The 26,096-nt window shown below is 43.0% G+C and overlaps 1 protein-coding gene across 4 annotated transcripts in view; it reads left to right on the top strand.

The window, feature by feature from the left end:
• jph2.L (junctophilin 2 L homeolog) overlaps positions 1 to 25,229 on the top strand; it is a 46,224-nt gene extending 20,995 nt beyond the window's left edge. For all 4 annotated transcript variants that reach the window (XM_018234898.2, XM_041575808.1, XM_041575806.1 and 1 more), the window contains 4 exons: positions 15,494 to 15,612; positions 21,223 to 22,181; positions 22,779 to 22,868; positions 24,290 to 25,229. In XM_018234898.2, the coding sequence (XP_018090387.1) occupies positions 15,494 to 15,612; positions 21,223 to 22,181; positions 22,779 to 22,859 (1,159 nt within the window). In that variant the 3' untranslated portion in view covers positions 22,860 to 22,868; positions 24,290 to 25,229. The remainder of the gene's footprint in view (positions 1 to 15,493; positions 15,613 to 21,222; positions 22,182 to 22,778; positions 22,869 to 24,289) is intronic.
• The last annotated feature ends 867 nt before the right edge of the window (positions 25,230 to 26,096 follow it).

The following is a 26,096-nucleotide window of genomic DNA, read 5'->3' as shown; positions in this document are numbered from 1 at the left end:
GAGCTACTAAGTATCTTATCGGTGTTCTGCTTAAATAAAGATACGCTGAATATTTATGATTACTGCAGTCACAGCAAGTGTCGTTCAGGTCAGTGGCAGCTCCAGCGCACGGCAGGGTTTACACTTGTAATTGACGATTGCTGGACACAGCAGCAAACAGATTGGGTATCACAGACAGAACCAGTGCTCCATATTTAGCTCTGACTTGTGTCATCCTGGGTCTCTGTTACTTAGTATCAAGGTGTTCAGTGGCAGATTTATCTCCCTTACTTAAACAGGGGTTTAGGGAGTAGTTAGCTAGGATCAACATTTGGGCAGTACTGCAAGAGATATCTTTTAGCATGACGTTTAGGTCGGCTATAGCTTATTTTTCATTTTTAATGGAAAGATTTAGAGGTGAAAGTATAATAAGTTGACCCTTGTTGGATCTCATGAGCTTCCATGAATGTGTTATTGACCCTGCTTTTCATATAATTTGGTAAACTTAACCTTGACCAGGGCTGCCATTCATCCAGATTTTAGAGGTTCCATTCAATCTCAGGATTTCTGAAGCTTGCTGTTTACCACATCTGTGCTTGATGGTCTGAACTAAGAGCCATGGGTGTTCCATTCTGAATGGTTGTGCTTGTCAACGACCAGGTTAATAAGCTCCATTAAGTCCCTGAGAAGGTAGGAACCTACCTAAGAGCTCCTAATGCTCAGCAAGTCTAATGTAACAGGCTGCTTTTGAAAGTGCCAACTTAGTTGGTTTTAAAAGGTGAAAGACAGAATGGAGCTGTCAAGTGGGAGTTTAAAGGACTCATAAACAAGTCACCCAAGAAGTTTAGAGGTGAGAGGGTAGAGCCAGATGCAATAATTAGACGTGGGGTCAGCAGAAGGTTTCTGGATGAAGGATGGAGTTACAAGAGGGTGAAGATGGGACTATATGAAGATGATTGTGGCAGGAACATGTCCAGATCTTTGTTGGTGAATTCCAAGCAGCATTTAATAGTGTAGAAATGTGACTTCTAGTCCAACGCTCATTTCTGGTGGGACTCAGGAGACAATGGTTGCTACCTGTGTTCTATGTAGATTTGAGCCTGAACACTGGATAGGAAGGGGGATTCATCATGCAGGTTCCATCCCAGTTTGCAAAGATGGTTTTCAGCAACCTCTAGAGACTTTGTATTTCCTTATAAGACTTTCTGATATTACTGGTGTTGAAACCTCCCCAATGACATTAGACAACTGTGAACTAGGCCAAGCATCCAAGTCCTTCTACTATAAACTGGGTTATTTTATACCTGATGACAGTTTGGCACTCACAGCCAGTTTTGGGATATGTGACCTTCAGACCAATCAGGTGTTATACAGTTTGGTCATGCAATGAGGATCATGTCAGGAATTAGGAGTAGGCAGCATAGATATGTGCTTTGGATACAATTTGGTAGGGGTGCTAATTTTGTATAGTTTCCACCTATTGCCACTCTACGTAGCGTTGGTAGTTGGGCTTGTTGAGAGCAAATGATTGGTGGTGAATGAGCAGACATGGATTGTAGGTGGACTTTGGCAGTGGAGAAGGTGGGGGGATGATGGGTTAGCAATGGGAGGCCTTGGGAATCTGTACCTCTTGCCTAGGCTCTGATGTAGACGGACTAGGAGTGTAGGACGATTGTGCAGCCAAAGTACATTTACTGTAAGAAGAATCTGCAAGCAGAGTTAATACGCCTTTATAGAACCTATGGAAATCCCCACAAGAGGAATATAATATAATTGGCCTTTATTCCCTATGGAATAATTCAAAGGTTGCCTAAGCTGCCATTGTCTTTCTAGCAGGCTGGCCAAAAGCATGTTTATCACATACACTCTGTTTGCTATTTTCTAATAAAATCAAATAGGACGCCAGAAGAGAAGTAGCCCAGCAGCACCAAGCACTGCATGATGTCCTAGGAGCACATTAAATAGTAAGAAATACTCACTAGGTCACAGCAAAGGTATTGCCATGTACTAAGCACAATTCAGCAGGAACAGTCCCTAAGTTTGCTCATAGTCTGTTCAGAGAGATCCCATAAAACTATGGCAGCATAGATATTCCCCTGTACACTAAGCACAATTCAGCAGGAACAGTCCCTAAGTTTGCTCATAGTCTGTACAGAGAGATCCCATAAAACTATGGCAGCATAGGTATTCCCCTGTACACTAAGCATAATTCAGCAGGAACAGTCCCTAAGTTTGCTCATAGTCTGTACAGAGAGATCCCATAAAACTATGGCAGCATAGGTATTCCCCTGTACTAAGCACAATTCAGCAGGAACAGTCCCTAAATTTGCTCATAGTCTGTACAGAGAGATCCCATAAAACTATGGCAGTATAGGTATTCCCCTGTACTAAGCACAATTCAACAGGAACAGTCCCTAAATTTGCTCATAGTCTGTACAGAGAGATCCCATAAAACTATGGCAGCATAGGTATTCCCTGTACTAAGCACAATTCAGCAGGAACAGTCCCCTAAGTTTGCTCATAGCCTGTACAGAGAGATCCCATAAAACTATGGCAGCATAGGTATTCCCTGTACTAAGCACAATTCAGCAGGAACAGTCCCCTAAGTTTGCTCATAGCCTGTACAGAGAGATCCCATAAAACTATGGCAGCATAGGTATTCCCTGTACTAAGCACAATTCAGCAGGAACAGTCCCCTAAGTTTGCTCATAGCCTGTACAGAGAGATCCCATAAAACTATGGCAGCATAGGTATTCCCTGTACTAAGCACAATTCAGCAGGAACAGTCCCCTAAGTTTGCTCATAGTCTATGCAGATATATATGGAAGGCACTGGTATCCTCCTAAACTCTGCACCGCATGTTGTAGTTTCATAAGGCAATATGGCACCTGTGAGAATTCTAAATTCTAATTCATTCATCGATGTATCTGGCATAGGAAGGCAGAGGAATGTTATCAGGTGCAAGGTTTGGATACTTATTCTGGCGCATCACTCAGTTCCCCCAGTCTTCCCATATCTACTGTCTTGGCTACTTGACCCTGTGCACGATAAATGCGTTCCCTGCCATTTCTGGACATTCCATACGTCCCAGTCGCTGAGTGATATAAAGGAGGCAATTCTATTTAAGGCACGATCGGCAGCTGGTGGTGCCTGTTCCTTACATGCGACACAGCCTGACACTAATACGATTATAAGGGACAGATTTATTAAGGGTTGAATTGAAAATTTTAATTAGAATTTTTACATTTTTTTAATGGTCAAATCTGTCAAATTCAACTAGGGAATTATCCAAACTCGATTCAAGTTTTTAAAATAATTCGAATTAAAATTTCGAGAATTAACAAACTCTGGCCCTTTAAGAATTCTAATTCACCTAAAACCTGCCAAACTTCTGTCTAAGTCAATGGGAGAGGTCCAGGGATTAATTGGGAGATGTTTGTAGCCTTCCAGACATTCAAGGTTTTTTTTTTTCAGAGAAAAAACTCGAATCGAGCTTGGGCTCTGAGCCCTCAGCATTAGTGATGGGCAAATTTCTCCCGTTTCGCTTCGCCGAAAAATGTGCGAATTTCTCACAAAATTCAAGAAACGGAGAAAAGTTTGCGAAAAGTCGCGAAATTGAAAAGTTCACGTAAAAAATGTGAAATTCAAACATTTTCACGAAAAAAAATAGTGAAATTCGACCGTTTTCACAAAAAAATTAGAACGGTTTCACAAAAATATCGAAGTAGAAGGATTTAGCGCTATTCCTACGATAGAACGATCGAAGGAATAATCGTTCGATCGAACGATTAAATCCTTCGAATCGAACAATTCGAAGGATTTTAATCCATCGATCGAACGATTTTTCTTCGATCAGAAATTGCTAGGAAGCCTATGGGGACCTTCCCCATAGGCTAACATTGGGCTCGGTAGGTTTTAGGTGGCGAACTAGGGGGTCGAAGTATTTTTTAAAGAGACAGTACTTCGAAAGTCGAAGGTCGAAGTAGCCTATTCGATGGTCAAAGTAGCCATATTCGACCATTTGAAATTCTAAGTCATAAGCTATCTATACAGAACATACACAAGGTATTTAAACTAATGTGCACCAATCAAAATGACCCGTCAATTACCTAATAATCCAATCAACAAGCTCACCATATGAACTCAGGGCCTAGCTAAGGTCACATTGGAAAATTATATTATTTCTACTAAGGGGGTTATTGATTAAAATCCAAATTTATCTCATAATATTATTAAAAAAAAAGCTTGACCAAACTCCTATGCCTGATTTTAGCTTATTTATTAAAGGACCAGTAACATAATTTTTTTTAAAAAAAAATCCGTTATTATACAATGAAAAAAAAAACACATAGACAAATGAAACTTTGAAATAATTTACCGAAACTCCGCTTGCGCTCCTCGTCAGAAAAGGCGATCCTTCGATCCATTGTTCGGCGCTCGATTTCTCCTCCCAGCCTTCCTTATAGGAGATAGCCAGGAGGAGAAATCGATCGGCGCATGATGGATCGTCGCCTTTTCTGATGAGGAGCGGAAGCTGAGTTTTGGTAAGTTATTTCTTAATAAAGACTTAGCGATTTCAAAGTTTCATTTGTCTTGGTTTTTTTCGTTGTATACTAAGGAATTTTAAATTCAAAAAAAATTTGTTGTTACTGGTCCTTTAATAAAAAAAAATGTGATTCAATCGGATCGGGAAAAAAACTCTAGCGAAAACTCGAATTTCACCAATTTTCCGGGCTTTTTGCCGAATAGCTTGATTTAGTCTAGTTTTTTCCTGAAAACCCCGACGGGCTAAACCCTGATAACTTCGAATTGGGATAGGTGCCTCTCCCATTGGCTTATACAGGACCTCGTCAGGTCTGAGATGGAAGATTTAGGCTTTTTGCAGCATCGGGGAATAATAAATGTTGAAAAAAGTTTTCACAACTCGACCTTTAATAAATAACCCCGTAAGGGTGCTGCAGGGCCGGATTTGGGGAAAGGGTGGCAAGGTAAGGGTTCATAACTCGCAAGGTAAATGAAAATGGAGGGAGCGTCTCTAAACCGAGGGGGGAGTCTCTTTCTTACAATAGACGCAGAACTACCAATCCCAGCATCCCCTGCCAGCAAAGCTCTCAATCTTAGCTCTGCAAGGCCTGCACTTCCTATACCTGGTGAATGGGGAATGTATGGGATGTTGCTCCTTTCCTTTAAGCTGGAGCTCAGGATAAGAGCAGCAAACTGGCGGCCTCAGCTGTCACATTCTCTCGTAGCTTCGATAAACCATTGCTCTGCATTTCCATATTTAGTCAGGGAATAGGTGCTGAGTGCAATCACTTATATCCCAGGAGAAGCCTGGCCCAGCACATGTAATGTCGATTGGAAGTGCTAAGCATGAAAACACTGCGTAACTTGTCGGCGCTATATAAATAAATGAGGATGATGATGATGATGATGAAGGGACATAAGGAACTTGGCCTGAGGGTGAGCCTGGTATGAAAGTAATATCATAGGAGATTCAGTCTCAGACGTTCTCTGAGTGATTTCAATTTCAGAGTGTCATGTGACCTCCTAAGGGCAGAGACACACGTGGAGATTCGGGGAGATTTAGTCACCTGGCGACAAATCGCCTCTTCTTCGGGCGACTAATCTCCCCAAACTGCCTCCTCGCCGGCTAGAATCTAAATCGCTGGCAGGACGGTGCCAGAGTGCTTCGTTTTCCAAAGTCGCCCGAAGTTTCCTCGTGATGCAACTTTGCCCGACTTCAGAAAACAAATCTCTCCGAGTGCCATCCCGTCAGCGATTTAGATTCTAGCCAGCGGGGAGATTAGTCGCCTGAAGAAGAGGCGATTTGTCGCTGGGCAACTAATCTCCCCGAATCTTCTCTCTACGCTTAAGGGTAAGGCCACACGAGGAGAGTCTGGGAGACTTTGCACTTTGGGCGATTATTGAAAACGCATCGCCGCGTGTGCATTAGCGCAGGCGACTTTTCATTCTAGCCTATGGGGAAAAACGCTGAGGCAGTTCGGGGAGATAGTTGCGCAAAAGACGAGGTGATTAGTCGCCAGGCGACAAAATCTCCCCGAATCTCCTCGTGTGGCCTTACCCTAAAGGCACAACCTGCTGCTGTACATGGGAAACCTTACATCAGCTCAATGCACCCAGCTCTATCTCTATGAAAGACTGGAATTCCATGGATCTGTTACTTCAATTTGATCCAATTGATGGTATGATGTAGAGAGGGATATTCTGAGACAATTTGTAATTGGTTTTCTTTTTTTATTATTTGTGGTTTTTGAGTTATTTCACTTTTTATTCAGCAGCTCTCCAGTTTGCAGCTTCAGCCATCTGGTTGCTAGGGTCCACATTACCCTAACAACCATGCATTGGTTTGGAATATGAATAGGAGAGGCCTGACTAGAAAGATGAGTAATAAAAAGTAGCAATAACAATAAATTTGTAGCCTTACAGAGCATTTGTTTTTTAGATGGGGTCAGCGACCCCCATTTGAAAGCTGGAAAAAGTCAGAAGAAGAAGTCGAAGCATTCAAAAACGATAAAAATGAAGGCCAGTTGAAATGTTGCTTAGAATTAGCCATCCTATAATATACTTAAAGATGAACTACCCCTTTAAAGTGGACCTGTCACCCAGACACAAAAATCTGTATAATAAAAGTCCTTTTTAAATTAAACATGAAATCCAATTTCTATTTTTTATTAAAGCATTCATAGCTGTTGTAAACTCATTTAAAAATCTCAGCTGTCAATCAATAATAGCCCATGGCATAGAGGCGGGGCAGACAATTACTTTCACTTTCCATTCAGCACTTCCTACATGTCACTGCTCTCCACACATTCCGCCTCTCTCTTAACCATTTAATTGTGTAACCAGGGGATGGGGATGGACATCAGGTCCCCCATTCTGGTGCACAAACAAGATGCTCAGATGATACAAGACTTGTCTTAATAACAGTGTCCACAAAATGGCTCCTGCCTGCTTGCTATCATTTTGAATTCCCAGACTGAAGGAAACAAGATTCAAATAATTTATATAGTGTAATTAAAGTTCATTTTGCTTGACCAATATGTGTAAAATAGGATTTTGAATACATTTTTTGGGTGACGGGTCCCCTTTAATAATTGTAGTAGAGGCTTGATAGGCACCCAAGCCTGACCCATCTCTTGCAATATAGATTTTATGGTCCCCCCTACTAAAATAATAGAGAAGAGGGTCTCCAAGGCCCAGGGACAAATTCTCTCTCTGACCCACCATCCCAGTCCTCTGGGTCTCAGACATATTTCACATGGTGCTTGTTAGTATAATTTAGTCTGTGATAGTCTAAGACAACTTGCAATTGGTCTCTGTGATATCTATGTGTGCCACTTCCCTAATGCTCATTGTTAAATGAAAGCGCTGCCTGGGACCCCACACCCTTTAGAAAGTACTGGTATCCTGTTATCCAGAAGCTGGGGTTTTCCTGATAAGGGGTCTTTCTGTAATTTGGATCACCTTGCTTTAAAATTCTAAATTGTTTTATTACGAGTCTGATGGGCTTTTAGTAATTCAGAGCTGTCTGGATAACGGGTTACCGGATAATGGATCCAATACCTGTGCAATGCTTTAAGGTTTGAACTCACAAATTCGTATTGAAAAGCACCAACTCGAATGTAAATTTGAACGTGAGACTCATCGCACCTCGACAATGGAAACTAATCTAATTCGAATATTCGCCGCCTAAAACCTGCCGAGTTCACGTACAAGTCAATGTCAGAGGTCCGCTGACCCCTTTGAAGATGTTAATTTCCTTCCTGACATTCGAGTTTTTTTATCAGAGGAAAATCTGATTTGAGTTTCGTATTCGATTTCGATTCACAAAACCTTCATGGCCTGTGGCCGTCGCTTCTTAGGCGGTCTTGTTTACAGGCGCTAGTGATGTGTGGGCCGGCCCGATACCCGCGGGCCGACCTCGCACTCTTCCTCGAGGGTGGCGGACGGGCAGGGTCCGACTGGGCCAGCCGGACACCGGGAAAAAAAACGGTGGGCCCACGACTGCCCAGACCCGCTCACTGCTGGCAGAGCCTTGCTCCTTGCTGATCTCCCCACAACATGAAGAAATAGCGAGTACTGAAGAAGGTACGCACTGTTGGGGGGGAAGGGCACATAGTGTGCAGGGTTTTTTTTCAGCTGGGCCCAAGTGCGCAGAGGGATTTGCAGCGGGGGCCCACGTGGGTGGCAGAGGGGGGGGGGGTCTGGAGCCCATGCGGGTGATGGAGGGTGGGTCGGAGGCCTGTGAGGGTGACGGAGGGGGGGTCCGAGATCCGTGAGGGTGACGGAGGGGGTCGTAGGTGACGGAAGGTAAGGTTCTGTTGTGATGTCATCGGCGGGGCGGGGCGGATCTATAAAAGCAACGTGTAAATCGGATGCGGGCAGCCAAGCGAGTGCAGGTTAGGGTCAGGGAAATCCCGACCCACACATGACTAACAGACGCCTGCTAGATGTGCCTCACCGTCACTCCCACCGTCGCTGCCTACTTGTTTTTCATTGGTAGGCGGCGGGTGTGACTAGCACAAGAGGCAGGTGGACCAAGAAGAAGAGACGGCCACGGTCCGTGAAGTTTTTGCGCGCTGCTGCAGCATGAGCAGGTATGTGGGGCATATCATTGCTAAAAAACGGCAAAAAAACCCCAGTTATTTGCAATTTGAAAAATCCTTCTATTCACTCCCCAAAGCCAAAGGGGCATTAAAAAAATTGACCATACATCCCCTTGAAACCTGCAACAAAAGCTGAAACAGTAACAAGATTTTTTTCCAACCACTAGAGTGCGCTGTCCGGCCATTTAATAACGACAATAGAACTTACTCTGTAACATTATACAATGTGCTTAATGCTGCCAAACACAAGGCTTCCTCTGTACGTAGCGGCTGTTTTTTCATTCTCAGAGGGGCCCTACACTTTTTGTCTTATATTTCATTAAGTTAACCTTTAGTATGTTATAGAATGGTCAGTTCTAAGTAGGGATGCACCGAATCCACTATTTTGCATTCGGCCGAACCCCTGAATCCTTTGCGAAAGATTCGGCGGAATACCGAACTGAATCCAAATCCTAATTTACGTATGCACACTAGGGGTGGGAAAGGGAAAAACTTTTTACTTCTTTGTTTTGTGACAAAAAGTTAAGCGATTTCCCTCCCGCCTCTAATTTGCATATGCAAATTAGTATTCGGCCTGGCAGAAGGATTCGGCCGAATCCTGCTGAAAAAGGCCGAATCCTGGCCAAATCCCAAACCGAATCCTGGGTTCGGTGCATCCCTAGTTCTAAGCAACTTTTCTATTGGCCTTCATTATTTATAGTCTTATAACTATTTGCCTTTTTCTTCTGACTCTTTCCAGCTTTCAAATGGGAGTCACTGACCCCATATAAAAAAACAAATGCTCTGTAAGGCTACACATTTATTGTTATTGTTACTTTGTATCGCTCATCTTTCTATTCAGGCCTCTCCTATGTATATTCCAGTCTCTTATTCAAATCAGTGCATGGTTGCTAGGGTCATTTGTACCCTAGCAACCAGACGGCTGAAACTGCAAACTGGATAGCCGCTGATTAAAAAAGCTAAATAACTCAAAAACCACAAAAAATAAAAAAAAAACAATTGCAAATTGTCTGAGAATATCTGTGCCTTTTATTGTTTGAAACCTTGGCTTTAGATGAGAATTAGAGGCTCATTAAATCCAATGTCAATCAAATGAGCGTGCATACAAACAGGCAAGATCTACACGTAGGAAATATAGTGGCGGAGTTTTTGGTGGCAGTGCTGCCTCATTGTGAAAATAATCATTGGAAACGAGTCGGTTGGCAAAGTGCATTTGTTACATGCTCTTACCAGCTGTGCCCCCTGGAATGTCTCTCTAATTCCTCTTATTGACAGCTGATCCTATTAATACTCCGACACCAAGCAGCACATGTTTCACATACCCCCCCCTACCCACGAGGCCTGTGGTCTGATGAAATGGCCATGCACACAAGAGCTGCATCAGTGTAACCCATTCATTCATTCTGGCTTTAAACACAATTAACTTTATTGAAGGGTTTGTTCCCCTTTAAATGAACTGTTAGTCTGATGTAGAGAGGGATATTCTGAGACCATTTGCAATTGGTTTTCATTTTTTATTATTTGTGGTTTTTGAGTTATTTTGCTTTTTATTCAGCAGCTCTCCAGTTTGCAGTTTTTTATCTGTCCGGTTGCTAGCGTCCAAATGACCCTAGCAACCACTCACTGATTTGAATAAGAGACTGGAATATAAATAGGAGAGGCCTGAATAGAAAGAGGAGCAATAAAAATCAATACCAATACATTTGTAGCCTTTTTAGAGCGTTTGCATACCTCCTCCCCAAAAAAAATTTTACACAATTTGGCAGGTTATGAAAGTTTGAACATATTTCTGTGTTTTTTTTCAGTTATTACAGTTTTGCTAATGAAGCTGCCAGTCTAACTTTTCCCAAGGGACCTGTTATCTTATATTGTTACAATTACTTATTTGCTTATCTAGAAATTGTTACAAAAGTATCTTATCCGCTGCTGTGGCTGTTCTGGGCTCTCTGCCAAAAGCCAATTAAAGGAAAACTATACCCCCAAAACAATGTAGGCCTCTATAATAATGTATATATATGTTTAAAACCCTGCTTCATGTAAATAAAGCATTTTCATATTATACTTTTATAGTAGTATGTGCCATTGGGTAATCCTAAATAGAAGATTGCCATTTAAAAAAAAAAAAGGGCCATCCCCTGGGATCGAAGGAGTCACGGTGCACACAACCATACCAAATGAACCATACTTGTTAGGTCACATGAGCCAATTAACAGACAGAGTTGTGTCTTTTGCTTCCACACTTCTTCCTGTTACAGTTAGAGCTGCAGTATTTCTGGTCAGGTGATCTCTTCCTGTTAGTTAGAGCTGCTGTATTTCTGGTCAGGTGATCTCTTCCTGTTACAGTTAGAGCTGCAGTATTTCTGGTCAGGTGATCTCTTCCTGTTGCAGTTAGAGCTCCAGTATTTCTGGGCAGGTGATCTCTTCCTGTTACAGTTAGAGCTGCAGTATTTCTGGTCAGGTGATCTCTTCCTGTTACAGTTAGAGCTGCAGTATTTCTGGTCAGGTGATCTTTTCCTGTTACAGTTAGAGCTGCAGTATTTCTGGTCAGGTGATCTCTTCCTGTTACAGTTAGAGTTACAGTATTTCTGGTCAGGTGATCTCTTCCTGTTACAGTTAGAGCTGCAGTATTTCAGGTCAGGTGATCTCTTCCTGTTACAGTTAGAGCTGCAGTATTTCTGGTCAGGTGATCTCTTCCTGTTACAGTTAGAGCTGCAGTATTTCTGGTCAGGTGATCTCTTCCTGTTACAGTTAGAGCTGCAGTATTTCTGGTCAGGTGATCTCTCCCTGTTACAGTTAGAGCTGCAGTATTTCTGGTCAGGTGATCTCTTCCTGTTGCAGTTAGAGCTGCAGTATTTCTGGTCAGGTGATCTCTTCCTGTTACAGTTAGAGCTGCAGTATTTCTGGTCAGGTGATCTCTTCCTGTTACAGTTAGAGCTGCAGTATTTCTGGTCAGGTGATCTCTCCCTGTTACAGTTAGAGCTGCAGTATTTCTGGTCAGGTGATCTCTTCCTGTTGCAGTTAGAGCTGCAGTATTTCTGGTCAGGTGATCTCTCCCTGTTACAGTTAGAGCTGCAGTATTTCTGGTCAGGTGATCTCTTCCTGTTGCAGTTAGAGCTGCAGTATTTCTGGTCAGGTGATCTCTTCTTGTTACAGTTAGAGCTGTAGTATTTCTGGTCAGGTGATCTCTTCCTGTTACAGTTAGAGCTGCAGTATTTCTGGTCAGGTGATCTCTGAGGCAGCACACAGACCATCATGAAATGATGGTAAAAGGCAAGAGATGTAAAATGGCAGTTTTTTTTATCTGTTGCTTAAATATTCATTTTGGGATTATAGTTTTCCTTTAAGTTAGAAACTTTTTCTTGCTTTTCAGTACAGAGAAAATGGGGACTTTACCGTACAAAGAGGGACTGTGGGTTGAGCTGTCAAAAGAGGGACTGTCCCTCTGAAAATGGGACAGTTGGGAGGTATGCATTTGTTTTTAGAGGGGGTCGGTGACCCCCATTTGAAACCTGGAAAGAGTCAGAAAAAAAGGCAAATACTCCATAAAGTGTTAAAAAAAGGCCAGTTGAAAAGCTTCTTAGAATTAGCCATTCTATAACATACTAAAAGTTCACCTAAAGGTGATCCACCTCTTTAAAAAAAAAAAAAAAAGTTCCCCTTTCAGAGAATGGAGGGGCTTGAATTCGGCCAAAGAGGGTTATTTAAGGGTGAGGCTACGGTTTCAGTATTCCAGGAATGTCACTAGTCAACATGAAGTCCTGCAACAGCCCTGAGGTCTTGGAGTTCCAGCGAGCGATTGCCGTAATCCACAGAGGTACCTAAATATTTCAGCCGAAACTCGATGCTCTCACCTCAGCAGATTTCGGCATTGTCCTTCAGTCAGTGCAGCCCCCCTGGAAGACTGGGCGACAGCTGCTGATATATACATAGTTGCTCGCCCAAATGGCTGATTTTACTGCCCTCGTTAAATATAAAACCAGTCGTCTGAGGCTCACTTTATACAGGGACAGTTATTCCGGAGGCTGTTTTATATCTTATAGCACAAAATCATATTACAGTCAAAAGCTTTTTAAAAGGGCAAAGGATTCATTTTTTTGTAACTGACAATCTTCTTATCCATCGTTGCACTCTCAATAAAAATATACATCAAAATTAAAAATACATAAAAATTGTATGTTCATTTTATGTACTTCTGATAAGTAGCTAGACTCTCAGCCATAAAGCAGGGCAGGACTGCTGCTTACAGTGGGGATCAGATTGGATCTGTGCAGCCACTGGGACAGAATGCTCTGTTATACAGATAGCTAGAATCTCAGCTGCCATAAAGCAGGACAGGACTGCTGCTTATAATGGGGATCAGATAGGATCTGTGCAGCCACTGGGACAGAATGCTCTGTTATACAGATAGCTAGAATCTCAGCTGCCATAAAGCAGGACAGGACTGCTGCTTACAATGGGGATCAGATATGATCTGTGCAGCCACTGGGACAGAATGCTCTGTTATACAGATAGCTAGAATCTCATCTTCCATAAAGCAGGGCAGGACTGCTGCTTACAATGGGGATCAGATAGGATCTGTGCAGCCACTGGGACAGAATGTTCTGTTATACAGATAGCTAGAATCTCATCTTCCATAAAGCAGGGCAGGACTGCTGCTTACAATGGGGATCAGATAGGATCTGTGCAGCCACTGGGACAGAATGTTCTGTTATACAGATAGCTAGAATCTCAGCTGCCATAAAGCAGGACAGGACTGCTGCTTACAATGGGGATCAGATAGGATCTGTGCATCTGCATTTCCTTATTTCCAATCCTGACCTACAATACCTAATACATGTTTCATGTTCTTGGCGTTTACATTTAATCAATTTAATGGGGAGATCATGGATGGCAGGTTCATGGGCCCAAGGGGTCCAGTCCTTCACTCTTTATTCCAGTTCATTTAATCTGTCAAGAGAAATCTGTTCTGTAGCGGTTACACTCGGGTCCATGTTCAATGACAGAGCGGTGGATTAAATGCAATTAGTTGTATGTTACACAGGGGAGGAGAAGGAACGGCTCATATGAATACATTACACATATTAAAGGCAGTTGGATGAGTCTATTCCCAGAGCTCTCGCTCTTCTCCTTCTCTTGCAATGTCAGGAATCTCAATCTAAACTTTTCCAGGATCCCATTACAACAATTTAGCAAAATTAGCAATCGGGTTCAGTAACAGAACCCAGTGTGGCTTAAATAATATCCCCCCTCTCCTGTCACGGACATTCTTGCCCCCAGGCTCTGCCCATGAATCTTCTCGGGTCAAGAGAAATTCGGATTTGGATAAAATGGGTTTGTTTTATTTCTAATACAACTATAAATTAGGGATGCACCGAATCCAGGATTCAGTTCGGGATTCTGCCCTTTTCAGCAGGATTCGGATTCGCCCGAATCCTTCTGCCCGGCCGAACCGAATCCGCATCCTAATTTGCATATGCAAGGGAAATAATATTACGTATGAAATCATTTGCATATACAAATTAGGGGCTGGGAAGGGAAACAAAACAAGGAAGTAAAACATGTTTTCCTCTTCCCACCCCTAATTTGCATATGCTAATTTGGATTCGGCCGAATCTTTCGCGAAGGATTCGAGGGTTCGGCTGAATCCAAAATAGTGGTTTCGATGCATCCCTCGTATATATAAAATATCCCATTTTTTAAGCCCGACACTTGCTGCAAAATCCATCAACTGATCTAAGGGGCTGGGGGTACAACTCTTGTACCTCATTGGTTCATGTCCATAGACAATGGACCATACTCAAATTAATAGGAGAGAGGGTGGGTCTACCTCCAGGGCCCCGCCTCTACTGACCACCCCTACGGACTCGCGACCACTCAGCTTTTACCCATCAGGACACGTTAAAGTTTATTTCTAGTATGTTATAGAATGGCCAATTCGAAGCAGCTTTTCAATTGGTCGTCATTATTTTTTTTTATATATAGTTTTTCAATTATTTGCCATCTTCTTTTGACTCTTTCCAGCTTTCAAAGGAGGGTCGCTGACCCCATCTAAAAAACAAAAATGCTCTGAAAAGGCTGCAAATGTATTGTTATTGCTGCTTTTCATTTCTCCTCTTTCTAGGCCTCACCTATTCATATTCCAGTCCCTTATTCCAAATGAATGCATGGTTGCTAGGGAAATTTGGACCCTAGCAACCAGCTTGCTGCAATTGCAAACTGGAGAGCTGCTGAATTAAAAGCTAAATAACTCAAAAACCACAAATATTAAAAATTGTCTCGGAATATCACTCTCTACATCATACTAAAAGTTCCTTTAAAGGGGAACAACCCCTTTTTACCAGGAAATATCTGTGGTTTTATTATTTTTTTGAGTTAAACAGGGAAACTGAAGGTGCTCCATGTTTGATATTTGTGAGAAAGATAATTAGATACCCAGTGTACCGATAACCCCCTGAATAATGGATTCCTGCTCATCTGTAAGCCGAGACATTCACAACAAAGGGGGTTGTTTATACAGAGGGCATTATCTCCATCTCTTGTACCTGAATGGTGCATGCTCATAGACAATGGTGCATGCTTAAATTGCAAAGTAGAAAGGATGAGTCTACTTTTCTTCTGCAAATATGTCATTGGACTTGGCATTGCACTAGCCCATCAGGATACTGGGAAATAGCTGGGTGGCCGGTAGCGGGTGGTGGGGCCCTAGACGTTAGTCTTCTAGTGGGGCCCTTGGGTCACCCCTCTAACACTACATCAGGCAGCTGTCTTGTGATATAAGGGGGATTCCACACATAGTGATTGAGGGTGTTATGCCCCTACTGGTAGATAATAATAACATAATAAAACATAATATTTGAGAACATAACTGGATTTTGCTTTTCCCGCAGGACCACTCACGCTAAAGCCAAGGCGGAGGGAGCGGAGCAGGCGGCACAAGCAGCCAATAATGAGTCCGGTATAGCCAGAACCATGGCGAGGGAGCTCTCTCCAGACTTCTACCAACCAGGTTTGTTCCCCACCAATGAGCTGCTTTATTTGAATTGCCCAGGGTGAGATATTGCTGAAGCTGCACCAACACATAAACATATTATTTATGGTAAGTAAAGGTTGTGGCCCTGGTAGGACTCTGCAATTTACTTTATAATGATTTATTATAATAGTGAGGTTCAAATTAGATCAATAAAAGGGGAAGTCCTGACTATGCCATATGCCCATTGTTTTTTTAGTTAAACAGGAAAACTGAAGGTGCTCCATGTTCAGTGTTGGACAAGGGGCCCAGGGTCCCCCAGCTGCAACCCCCCTTCAGCAACCCCCATGCATCGATTAACATATTTTGTTGCAGCCGCAATTGGAGTCGGAGGGGGGGTCTCAGCCAGTTAGCGGTTCTGGGTCTGTGTGGGCCCACCGTGTATTTTCCAGGTGTCCTACCCAGTCCAACCCTGGACTTCCTTGTGAGGAAGCTAATTAGATTCCCAGCACACAGATAACTCCCTGCATAATGGACTTCCACTCATCTGTAAGCCAAAACAGTCACAAACAAGGGAGGTTGTTTATACAGAGCTCATTAGCAATATCTAATCCTGATGTGACTCTACACCCAATCATTTCTTTCTGCATAAGAAGATAAGAAATCAAAGAGCATATGATTGTAGTAGACTATCTTTATTTTTCTCTGCCTGTAAAACAACTATCAGTGATTTTGATAAGGTCAAGGATAAGGACAACTCATCATTCCTGTAGAGACGGCTAGGATTCTAAGGGCAGAGACATAAGCTCAGATTCAAGGAGATTTAGTCGCCCGGCGATAAATCACCTCTTCTTCAGGGCGACTAATCTCCTCGAACTGCCACCCGCCGGCTAGAATATAAAGGAATCGAGGAATCTTCGGGCAACTTCGGAAAACAAAGTGCTCTGAGTGCCATCTCGCCAGAGATTTACATTCTAGCCGGTGGGAGGCAGTCCAAGGTGTTAAGTTGCCCCCGAAGAAGAGGCGATTTATCGCCGGGCAACTAAATCTCCCCGAATCTGAGTGTATGTCTCTGCCCTAAATCTCCCAGAATCTCAGTGTGTGTCTCTGCTCTAAATCTCCCAAATCTGAGCATGTGTCTCTGCCCTAAATCTCCCCGAATCTGAGCGTACGTCTCTGCCCTAAATTTCCCCGAATCGGAGCGTACGTCTCTGCCCTAAATCTCCCCGAATCTGAGCGTGTCTCTGCCATATAACTCCCCAAATCTGATCGTGTGTCTCTGCCTTAAATCTCCCCAAATCTGAGCATATGTCTCTGCCCTAAATCTCCCTAGACCTGAGCTTGTGTCTCTGCCCTAAATCTCCCAGAAACTGAGCGTGTCTCTGCCCTAAATCTCCTCGAATCTGAGCTTGTCTCTGCCCTAAATCTCCCCAAATCTGTGCTTGTGTCTCTGCCCTAAATCTCCCCGAATCTGAGCGTGTGTCTCTGCCCTAAATCTCCCCCCGAATCTGAGCTTGTGTCTCTGCCCTAAATCTCCCCCCGAATCTAAGCTTGTGTCTCTGCCCTAAATCTCCCCGAATCTGAGCGTTTGTCTCTGCCCTAAATCCCCCCAAATCTGAGCTTGTGTCTCTGCCTTAAATCTCCCCGAATCTGGGCTTGTGTCTCTGCCCTAAATCTCCCCGAATCTGAGCGTGTGTCTCTGCCCTAAATCCCCCGAATCTGAGCGTCTCTGCCTTAAATCTCCCCGAATCTGAGCGTGTCTCTGCCCTAAATCTCCCCGAATCGGAGCGTGTCTCTGCCCTAAATCTCCCCGAATCTGAGCGTGTGTCTCTGCCATAAATCTCCCCAAATCTGATCGTGTGTCTCTGCCTTAAATCTCCCCAAATCTGAGCATATGTCTCTGCCCTAAATCTCCCTAGACCTGAGCTTGTGTCTCTGCCCTAAATCTCCCGGAAACTGAGCGTGTCTCTGCCCTAAATCTCCTCGAATCTGAGCTTGTCTCTGCCCTAAATCTCCCCAAATCTGTGCTTGTGTCTCTGCCCTAAATCTCCCCGAATCTGAGCGTGTGTCTCTGCCCTAAATCTCCCCCCGAATCTGAGCTTGTGTCTCTGCCCTAAATCTCCCCCCGAATCTGAGCTTGTGTCTCTGCCCTAAATCTCCCGGATCTGAGCGTGTGTCTCTGCCCTAAATCTCCCCGAATCTGAGCGTTTGTCTCTGCCCTAAATCCCCCCGAATCTGAGCGTGTGTCTCTGCCCTAAATCTCCCCGGATCTGAGCTTGTGTCTCTGCCCTAAATCTCCCCGAATCTGAGCGTTTGTCTCTGCCCTAAATCCCCCCGAATCTGAGCATGTCTCTGCCCTAAATCTCCCCGAATCTGAGCGTGTGTCTCTGCCCTAAATCCCCCCGAATCTGAGCGTCTCTGCCTTAAATCCCCCCGAATCTGAGCGTCTCTGCCCTAAATCTCCCCGAATCGGAGCGTGTCTCTGCCCTAAATATCCCCGAATCTGAGCCTGTGTCTCTGCCCTAATGAATCTTCTCCCTTGAGGAAGAGGTGGCTATATCTGTGTTTGAAATATACATTATTTTTCCAGTACTAATTGAATAAACACAAGATTAGATACAGTTTTTAGGGGGGTTTAATATTTATTTTCAAATCCTTTTGCAATGTGTGAGGTTTGATTTATACACGCAAAGTGATCATTATCTAAACTGTTTGCCAGAATAGATCTGAACGGATACAATTAGGCAATTATGTTGATGGAGCAACAGAATAAGGCAAAAAAATAACTTTCTCTCCTGTTTCTTTTTCACCTGCGATGCCTCCGCACATTCAGCTTTACTTGCTTTTTCTGCAACTGATTTCCCTCACAGCTATAATTTCGTCGGCAGCAGAGAACGTGATCGTATTTCTTTCCCCTGCAGTTATATAATGTGTATGGTTGTTATAAGATAAAGCAATAACTGCACAATCCTAAGGAAACTCAGCGAGGAAGAGAATAGCAAAGTGACACAGTAAATGGGAGTATAAAGCTGCATTTGCTGCACAGGAATCACTGGCTTTTTCAGTCGCCTCATCTAATAAGGCTTTAAATTGATGCCTACACTGCACAATACTGTTCCTCTTTGTCTTCCTTACTGATGAACAAGCCAAACCATAATTTAGATGATATACGGGTATTATAAACCCAGCCTTATCATTTAGCCTGTTGTGTTTCCGCTGTTGATAGTTTTTATTTTTCCACTTTTGTTTAGTTTTATATATGGTCAAGAAACTTTTTTATGATTGAGTCCTGGCTGAGATTCTAGCTATCTGTATAACAGAGCATTCTGTCCCAGTGACTGCACAGATCCTATCTGATCCCCATTGTAAGCAGCAGTCCTGCCCTGCTTTATGGCAGCTGAGATTCTAGCTATCTGTATAACAGAGCATTCTGTCCCAGTGGCTGCACAGATCCTATCTGATCCCCATTGTAAGCAGCAGTCCTGTCCTGCTTTATGGCAGCTGAGATTCTAGCTATCTGTATAACAGAACATTCTGTCCCAGTGGCTGCACAGATCCTATCTGATCCCATTTTCTTGAAGTTTAACTTTGGGAGCCTGGGCCAAAGAACTGATTCCCTGTGGGAATGTTGCATCAAGAATTGGGCATTGCCTCTGGTAGGAGATTGGCTGCTTGGCGATAGTGTGAAGCAGGTCCGAGTGCGCGGGAATTGTCTCCCACTGCATATTCGACTCGGGCTAAAACTTTTGAGAAAGTGGGACATTAGAATTGGGGAACTGAGTTCTGTTACAAGGAGACAAATTTATCAGAGGATCCTATTGAGCTACTTTGTTGTCCCCATGGCCTTGAAGGACTGTGTGGGGGATGTCCTTTCTCAGAGCCTGCGGTGGCTCAATGACAGAAGGGTGCCCCCAAAGTATTTTGATCTGAACTGGCTGGCTCTTCAGGGAAGACTTTTTGTCCGAGGCAATGTGAGCTTTTTGAACATCACAGAGAGGGAGTGCCCATGGGGCTGTTCCACCAATGAGACCCTAGAACATTTTCTTGTGGATTGTCCTGTGACAAAAGTTTTAAAACATCGGCTGGCAGAGGCTCTCAACGTGCCCCACATCAAACACTTGTCCTATGCTGATACGGCCTATGGTGTTCTGTCTGTCCCACATCCCCTGGATAGAGGGACAGTGTATCTAATAATATCGGTGATGAGGTACCACCTATGGCATTTCCGCTGCAGAAGGTCCATTAGCCATGAGGATGTTGTTATAGACCAAATAGTGAAGTCTGTGGTGGCTGATTTGGGTTTCCTGAGGGAAAGAGAGGTTAAGCAAAGCTGTCTGAATGCATCCAAATGGAGAGGTGTGAAACTGTGACGTATACTGATGTATTTATGATACTAATGCCTGTGATGTCTGACATGTTTCTCTTTCAAACAGACAATGTGATAACACCAGCTCATGCTTTTCAGTGGAAAAGTTCTGCAAGCTCTTTGGCTCAGCAATATATATGTCCTGAGTTGGGGGGTGTATGTGGGAAGGGTGGTGTGATGGCCCACTAATAGAAAGACAAACTTTGGACTTTGTGGCCGGGTTTGTGGTGGTGAAGGTGGTGGTTGGGGAGGGAGGAAAACCTTTTTCATGGACAAAGGGAAAGACTTTGCCAGGTTTGTTTTGGGAATTATGGACAGAGGAAGGACTCCAAGAGGGTTTGGTGGTGGGAGATACTGCTGAGCCAAGCCAAAGATTCATGGACTATATTTTGCTTATTTGGTGGTAAATAGTTTAAAATCAGTTTTGATTTAGCTGAGCTGATGATTATTGTAAATTGATAAGTTTTTACAAAATAAAAAAATTCCTATCTGATCCCCATTGTAAGCAGCAGTCCTGTCCTGCTTTATGGCAGCTGAGATTCTAGCTATCTGTATAACAGAACATTCTGTCCCAGTGGCTGCACAGATCCTATCTGATCCCCATTGTAAGCAGCAGTCCTGTCCTGCTTTATGGCAGCTGAGATTCTAGCTATCTGTATAACAGAGCATTCTGTCCCAGTGGCTGCACAGATCCTATCTGATCCCCATTGTAAGCAGCAGTCCTGCCCTGCTTTATGGCTGAGATTCTAGCTATCTGTATAACAGAACATTCTGTCCCAGTGGCTGCACAGATCCTATCTGATCCCCATTGTAAGCAGCAGTACTGTCCTGTTTTATGGCTGAGATTCTAGCTATCTGTATAACAGAGCATTCTGTCCCAGTGGCGGCACAGATCCTATCTGATCCGCATTGTAAGCAGCAGTCCTGTCCTGCTTTATGGCAGCTGAGATTCTAGCTATCTGTATAACAGAACATTCTGTCCCAGTGGCTGCACAGATCCTATCTGATCCCCATTGTAAGCAGCAGTCCTGCCCTGCTTTATGGCTGAGATTCTAGCTATCTGTATAACAGAACATTCTGTCCCAGTGGCTGCACAGATCCTATCTGATCCCCATTGTAAGCAGCAGTCCTGCCCTGCTTTATGGCTCTGAAATGTAATGTAAGCCCTTGACAGATGCATATATATGCTTGTTGTTTTACCTATACTATCTTGCAACAAATGATAATAGCATTATTATGAGATATTATAATATATAATATTGATAGCTTTGTTTTTTAATCAGGGCCAGAATACATCAAGAGAAAGCTGCTTCAAGAAATTATAGAAAACGCAGAACAAATGGATCACAAAGAGCCTACAGCTCCGGCCAATCAGGAACCACAAGCAACACCTTCAGAAAGTCCCCTGCTTCGTGTGAAGCAGACTTCAAAACGTGAAGTCTCCCCAGTGCGGACCCCTTCACCTACCTCTGTTGAATCCCCTCCAGATGCCAAAAAGCCTAAACAAAGTTCCAAGAAAGAGAAGGGACTGAGCCCCAACAACTGGAATGGAGATCAGAACCGTGCAGGGAGTAGATCCATCACCCCGTCCAAAATATATGGGCAGGGAAACCATACCAAAATGATACACAAATTAGAAAACAAATTGTCTGATGCTGATATTGAGTTTCATAAGGGCTATCATAGCTATGCTGTTCGGACCTCCCCAGTGACTCCTCCACTGGATTATGAGGAGCAACCATTCCCATCACCAAAAGCAACTCCTGAAGCTAGAACCCCAGATATAAAAGAACAAGTCAAGGATGTTGTACCATCTTCCTCAAAAGACCAAGATACAAAAGCAAAACCAGTCTCCAGGAGATCAGAGATTGGCAGAGAGTCTCAGCTAAAGCCAAATGATGAGCCAGAAGGAAAAGAGGAGAAGATGCAAGCGAAGACCTTGTCCAAATTAGACTCTAAAACTGACATTTATGAGACCAAGTCAGTCCAGAAGCCTGAGCCTAAAACAGTCCAAAAATCTGAGCCTAAGGCGACGCAGAAAGCAGAACAAAAGGCTGCACCAAAACCTAATGTGCCAAAACCAGAGACGAAGGCAGCACCAAAAGCCGCCCTTCAAAAACCTGAACCAAAGTCTGTGGCAAAGTCTGAGTCTAAGGTATCACTGAAGACTGAAACCAAAAGTCTGGTTAAAAAGGGAGTCCAGGTTGCAGCGGTTACAAATGCAGAGGAGGAGATAGAAGAGGTGAGGCTTCTGGTCTTACTTGTTTGTAGTAGCTCAGTATTTATTACACAACCAGTTACATTTACAAACTTTTCAGACCAACATAAGGTTAAACCGGGCTGTTCAAGTCTGTAGGCTGACTGTAGACCTCTTGGAGAAATTGTAGCCCCAAGGTTCCTCAAACTCTCCATAGACTTCTTTGTATGACAGCAGAATTTGAATATAATATCCCCCCATCATGTGTTATATTTCAGAATAGGTACACTACATGAAGAACTTGCCCATCAAAATGAGTTTTCTCTTTGTCGTTACATCCGATCTTCTCGATTCTTTTTATCTCTCTTTTTCTGTCTTTTCCCATTCTTCACACAACAAATCAAGAGTCAATGGTCATGGTATAAACATAAAAAGCAAGCCTGAGTGGACAGAGCACCCACTGATACCTGGGCTTCCTAAGAATGTATTGGTGGGACAACCCAACCATAATAGGTTTTGTAAGAGGTTTCACATGCAATCTTTCCTCCTGAACTCTTTTCACTGATGTTGGCTCAAAGTATAATGGCAGTAAAGGGGTGTCTTTGATACTAATTTGCTCTCTCTTTCTCTGTTTTATTCCAGAGACCTAATACAATCATGATCTGTATGGTCATTTTATTGAATATCGGATTATCCATCTTATTTGTACATTTACTGACATGAAGTTAAGCTGTAAGTATTGGTTCCGTTTATAAAGGTGTTTACATTTCACTGAATAAAGAAGCATGCCTTAAGCAGGGACTTCTCTATAGTCCATCCACTATGACTTGCATCTACTGCCTTCTGCCCATGGAAACCTTGTTGATGTTATAATATATTCTTATAATCCTTAAGAACAGGATTTTTCTGGTTCTTGGGGTCCTTAAATGTGTCTGCCTCTGTTGGTTGAACACCCTACCCTATACCTTCCTGTTGGTTCACTATCCTAACTGCACCACTTTGAAAAAAAAACCTTTAACTTGTACCAGATAATTGCTAAGGAATTGCCTTAAGGGGCTATAAATAGTCAATGCACTTTGTTATACACGAGCCACTGAGGATATTTTTTGGTTTTGAGGTCCCTGCCTGCATTGGTTGGACACCTATCCCATAGCCCCAGGTTCATTCTGTATCCCAAGTGTTCCGGGAGCACCACTTATATTATACCAGCTAATTTCTAAGGGAACATCTTTAGAGGACAGTCATCACCTCAATAGTTTGTGCACTTTGTTTGACTTGTATCTTCTGCCTTATGACCATGGAGAACTTGATGGTTTCATGAGAAATTATTGGGATATTGCAGACACTAAGGATTTTTCTGGTTCTTAGGGTCCCTATACTTGTCTGCCTATGTTGGGTGGACACCCAACCCCATACCTCCAGGTTGGTTTTCTATCCCAAGTTATACAGAAGTAACCACTTATAAACAAATAGCTCAAATTGCACTAGCTTATTACTAAGGGGCTGTCATCACTTCATCAGTCTATACCAAACCTCAATTGCCATATGTCTACTGCGTTATGATCATGGAGAGCTTCATGAGGTAATTGTGGATTGGATTCTCTATATTTAACTTGTCTGCCTGTGTTGGTTGGACACCCAACCCCAATACCTCAAGATTGGTTTTCTATCCTAAGTTCTCCAGAAGTAACCACTTATAAATAAATACTGTACATTGCACTAGAGAGAAATTATTGGGATCTTGTAGACACCAAGGTTTTTTCTGGTTCTTAGGGTCCCTATACGTGTCTGCCTATGTTGGTTGGACACCCAACCCTTTACCTCCAGGTTGGTGTTCTATCCTAAGTTCTCCAGAAGTAACCACTTATAAACAAATAGCTTAAATTGCACCTTATTACTAAGGGGCTGTCATCACCTCAACAGTCCATACCAAACCTCAATTGTTTCCATACATCTGCTATGACCTTGAGTGAAGACCTTCATGAGGTCCTTGTGGATTGGATTCTCCATGTGTAAGCCCCCTATCAAATACCTTACATGTTGTGTTGATTTATTTGCACTGTGCACCTCAAAAATATTTTTTTGCTGCTAGGGTTCAGTGGCGTCTGTATCATACATATATATTTTTCCTTTTAAATTTTTTGCCTGTCCAGGAAAACTTTGAATGCCAGCCATGGGTTCTCACAAGCAGCCTTTCTGCTAGACCACGCATGATGATGATGATGTCAAGATCTTCATGCAGGCGATGAAGCAGCGGCAAGTCATCGACAACTGATTTCATCTTCACCGCTCCTTTTTGGCTTGTTGTATTGAAGCGATGAGACCTCCCACCGCGCTCAGAAGCTAAGCTGGTTTTGTATTTGGAAAGAGAAACATTGAGTTAGGTTGACATACATCACTGACAATACACGAGGATTGTTTTCTTTTTGTAATCTGTGAATTCGAGCACTCGAGAGAAAAATATACCTTTTTTTCTTAAGATACGAGTACTTACGTGTTAGGCACTCCATAAATGGAACTATTAAATGCGGAGAAAAATCGTTATCTTTTGAGAGACCCTTAATCCATTTACGCTTTTTTTGTTCTAAGTTTAAGACGTTGCTGACAATTTGTTTTCTTGTGAGTGTGTGTGCCGGATTTAGCGGTAGGAATCAAATGTTCATTGATCAGTTATTTTTGAAGGCAGGGTGCAGCTATATAAAGAGCGGCATTTTGGCTTAAAACCTTTAGACCTAAAGGGAAACCTAGACCTAATGCAAGCATTAGGGAAAAAAACAGAATAAGCAGCGGAACTTCGCTGGGCCCCACCCCCTACAAAAGCAATTTTTGCAGTGACTTCGTTAATGAGTGAACCCAAGGGGCTGTGGGCCCTGGTGCAGTAGCACCCCCCGCACGCCCGTTAGTTCTGGCACTAAGAATACGTACAAATAGTAAAAACATTTTTATAACATTTTTAACCATTTCTGTGCTTGTTTGCACCCTTTTTTAAAAATGGCTGCCCCAGTATGAACTTGATCTATCCATTTTGTTTACACTTTTATTTCTATAAATCCATAAACACACACGCAATCCACCCCCATGTCTTAAATATAGATTTTTTTCTGCTATATTTTGCATGTGATAAAGGCTTTTTTTTTTCTTAAGGGAAGTGCACGGTTTTTTTTCCTTTAAAGATACCTGCAGGCTGTAAAATGTGTTCGAAGAAAAGTCCCTGCTCCTAGTACAGATATGGGACCAATTATCCAGAATGCTTGGGACTTGGGGGTTTCTGGATAAGGGATCTTTCCATAATATCTTGTCTACTAGAAAATCATGTAAACATGAAATAAACCTAATAGGCTGGTTTTGCCTCCAATAAGGATTAATTATATCGTAGTTGGGATTAAGTACAAGCAACTATTTTATTATTACACAGAAAATGGAAATCAGTTGTAAAAATCTAAATTATTTGATGAAAACGGAGTCTAAGGTCTATTTCCCGAGCTTTCTGGATAACGGATCCCATACCTGTATTTCTGCGTCTTCTGCATTTCTGTATTTGTGAATGTTTGGCCCCTCCTTGCACAAACATGGTAACATTTAAAAAAAAAAAAATAATTTAAAATGGAAGGGGTGATTCTTGTAAGTTCTAAGCATGTTTTTTTTCTGTTAAAGGGGCAGTATACCCCCTTTTTCAACATAAATGCAACAAATAGGGCTTGTGCTAAACAAGCTTTTTGCCTTTTGTTTCAATCATGCTTCAGTTAGCTACTAAGGCATTTGAAGCTCCTCCATGTTTGGTTCTTGCCAAGGTCGGACTAGCCCTGCGGGACACTGCAGTTAGCACATGCATGTGGCTCCTTTCACGCATGGGCGCCGTCATAGTAGGGGGTTCAGAGAGGGGCCCTGGACAGCAGTCCCGTGGGCCTGGGGCCCCCCAGTCCGACCCTGGTTCTTGCAAGGCAGATGATAAGATTACCA

The sequence above is a fragment of the Xenopus laevis genome, chromosome 9_10L (genome assembly GCF_017654675.1).
Source record: "Xenopus laevis strain J_2021 chromosome 9_10L, Xenopus_laevis_v10.1, whole genome shotgun sequence".
NCBI lineage: Eukaryota > Metazoa > Chordata > Amphibia > Anura > Pipidae > Xenopus > Xenopus laevis.
Note: the sequence above shows the minus strand (reverse complement) of the source record. Positions and strands in the feature narration are given on the sequence as shown.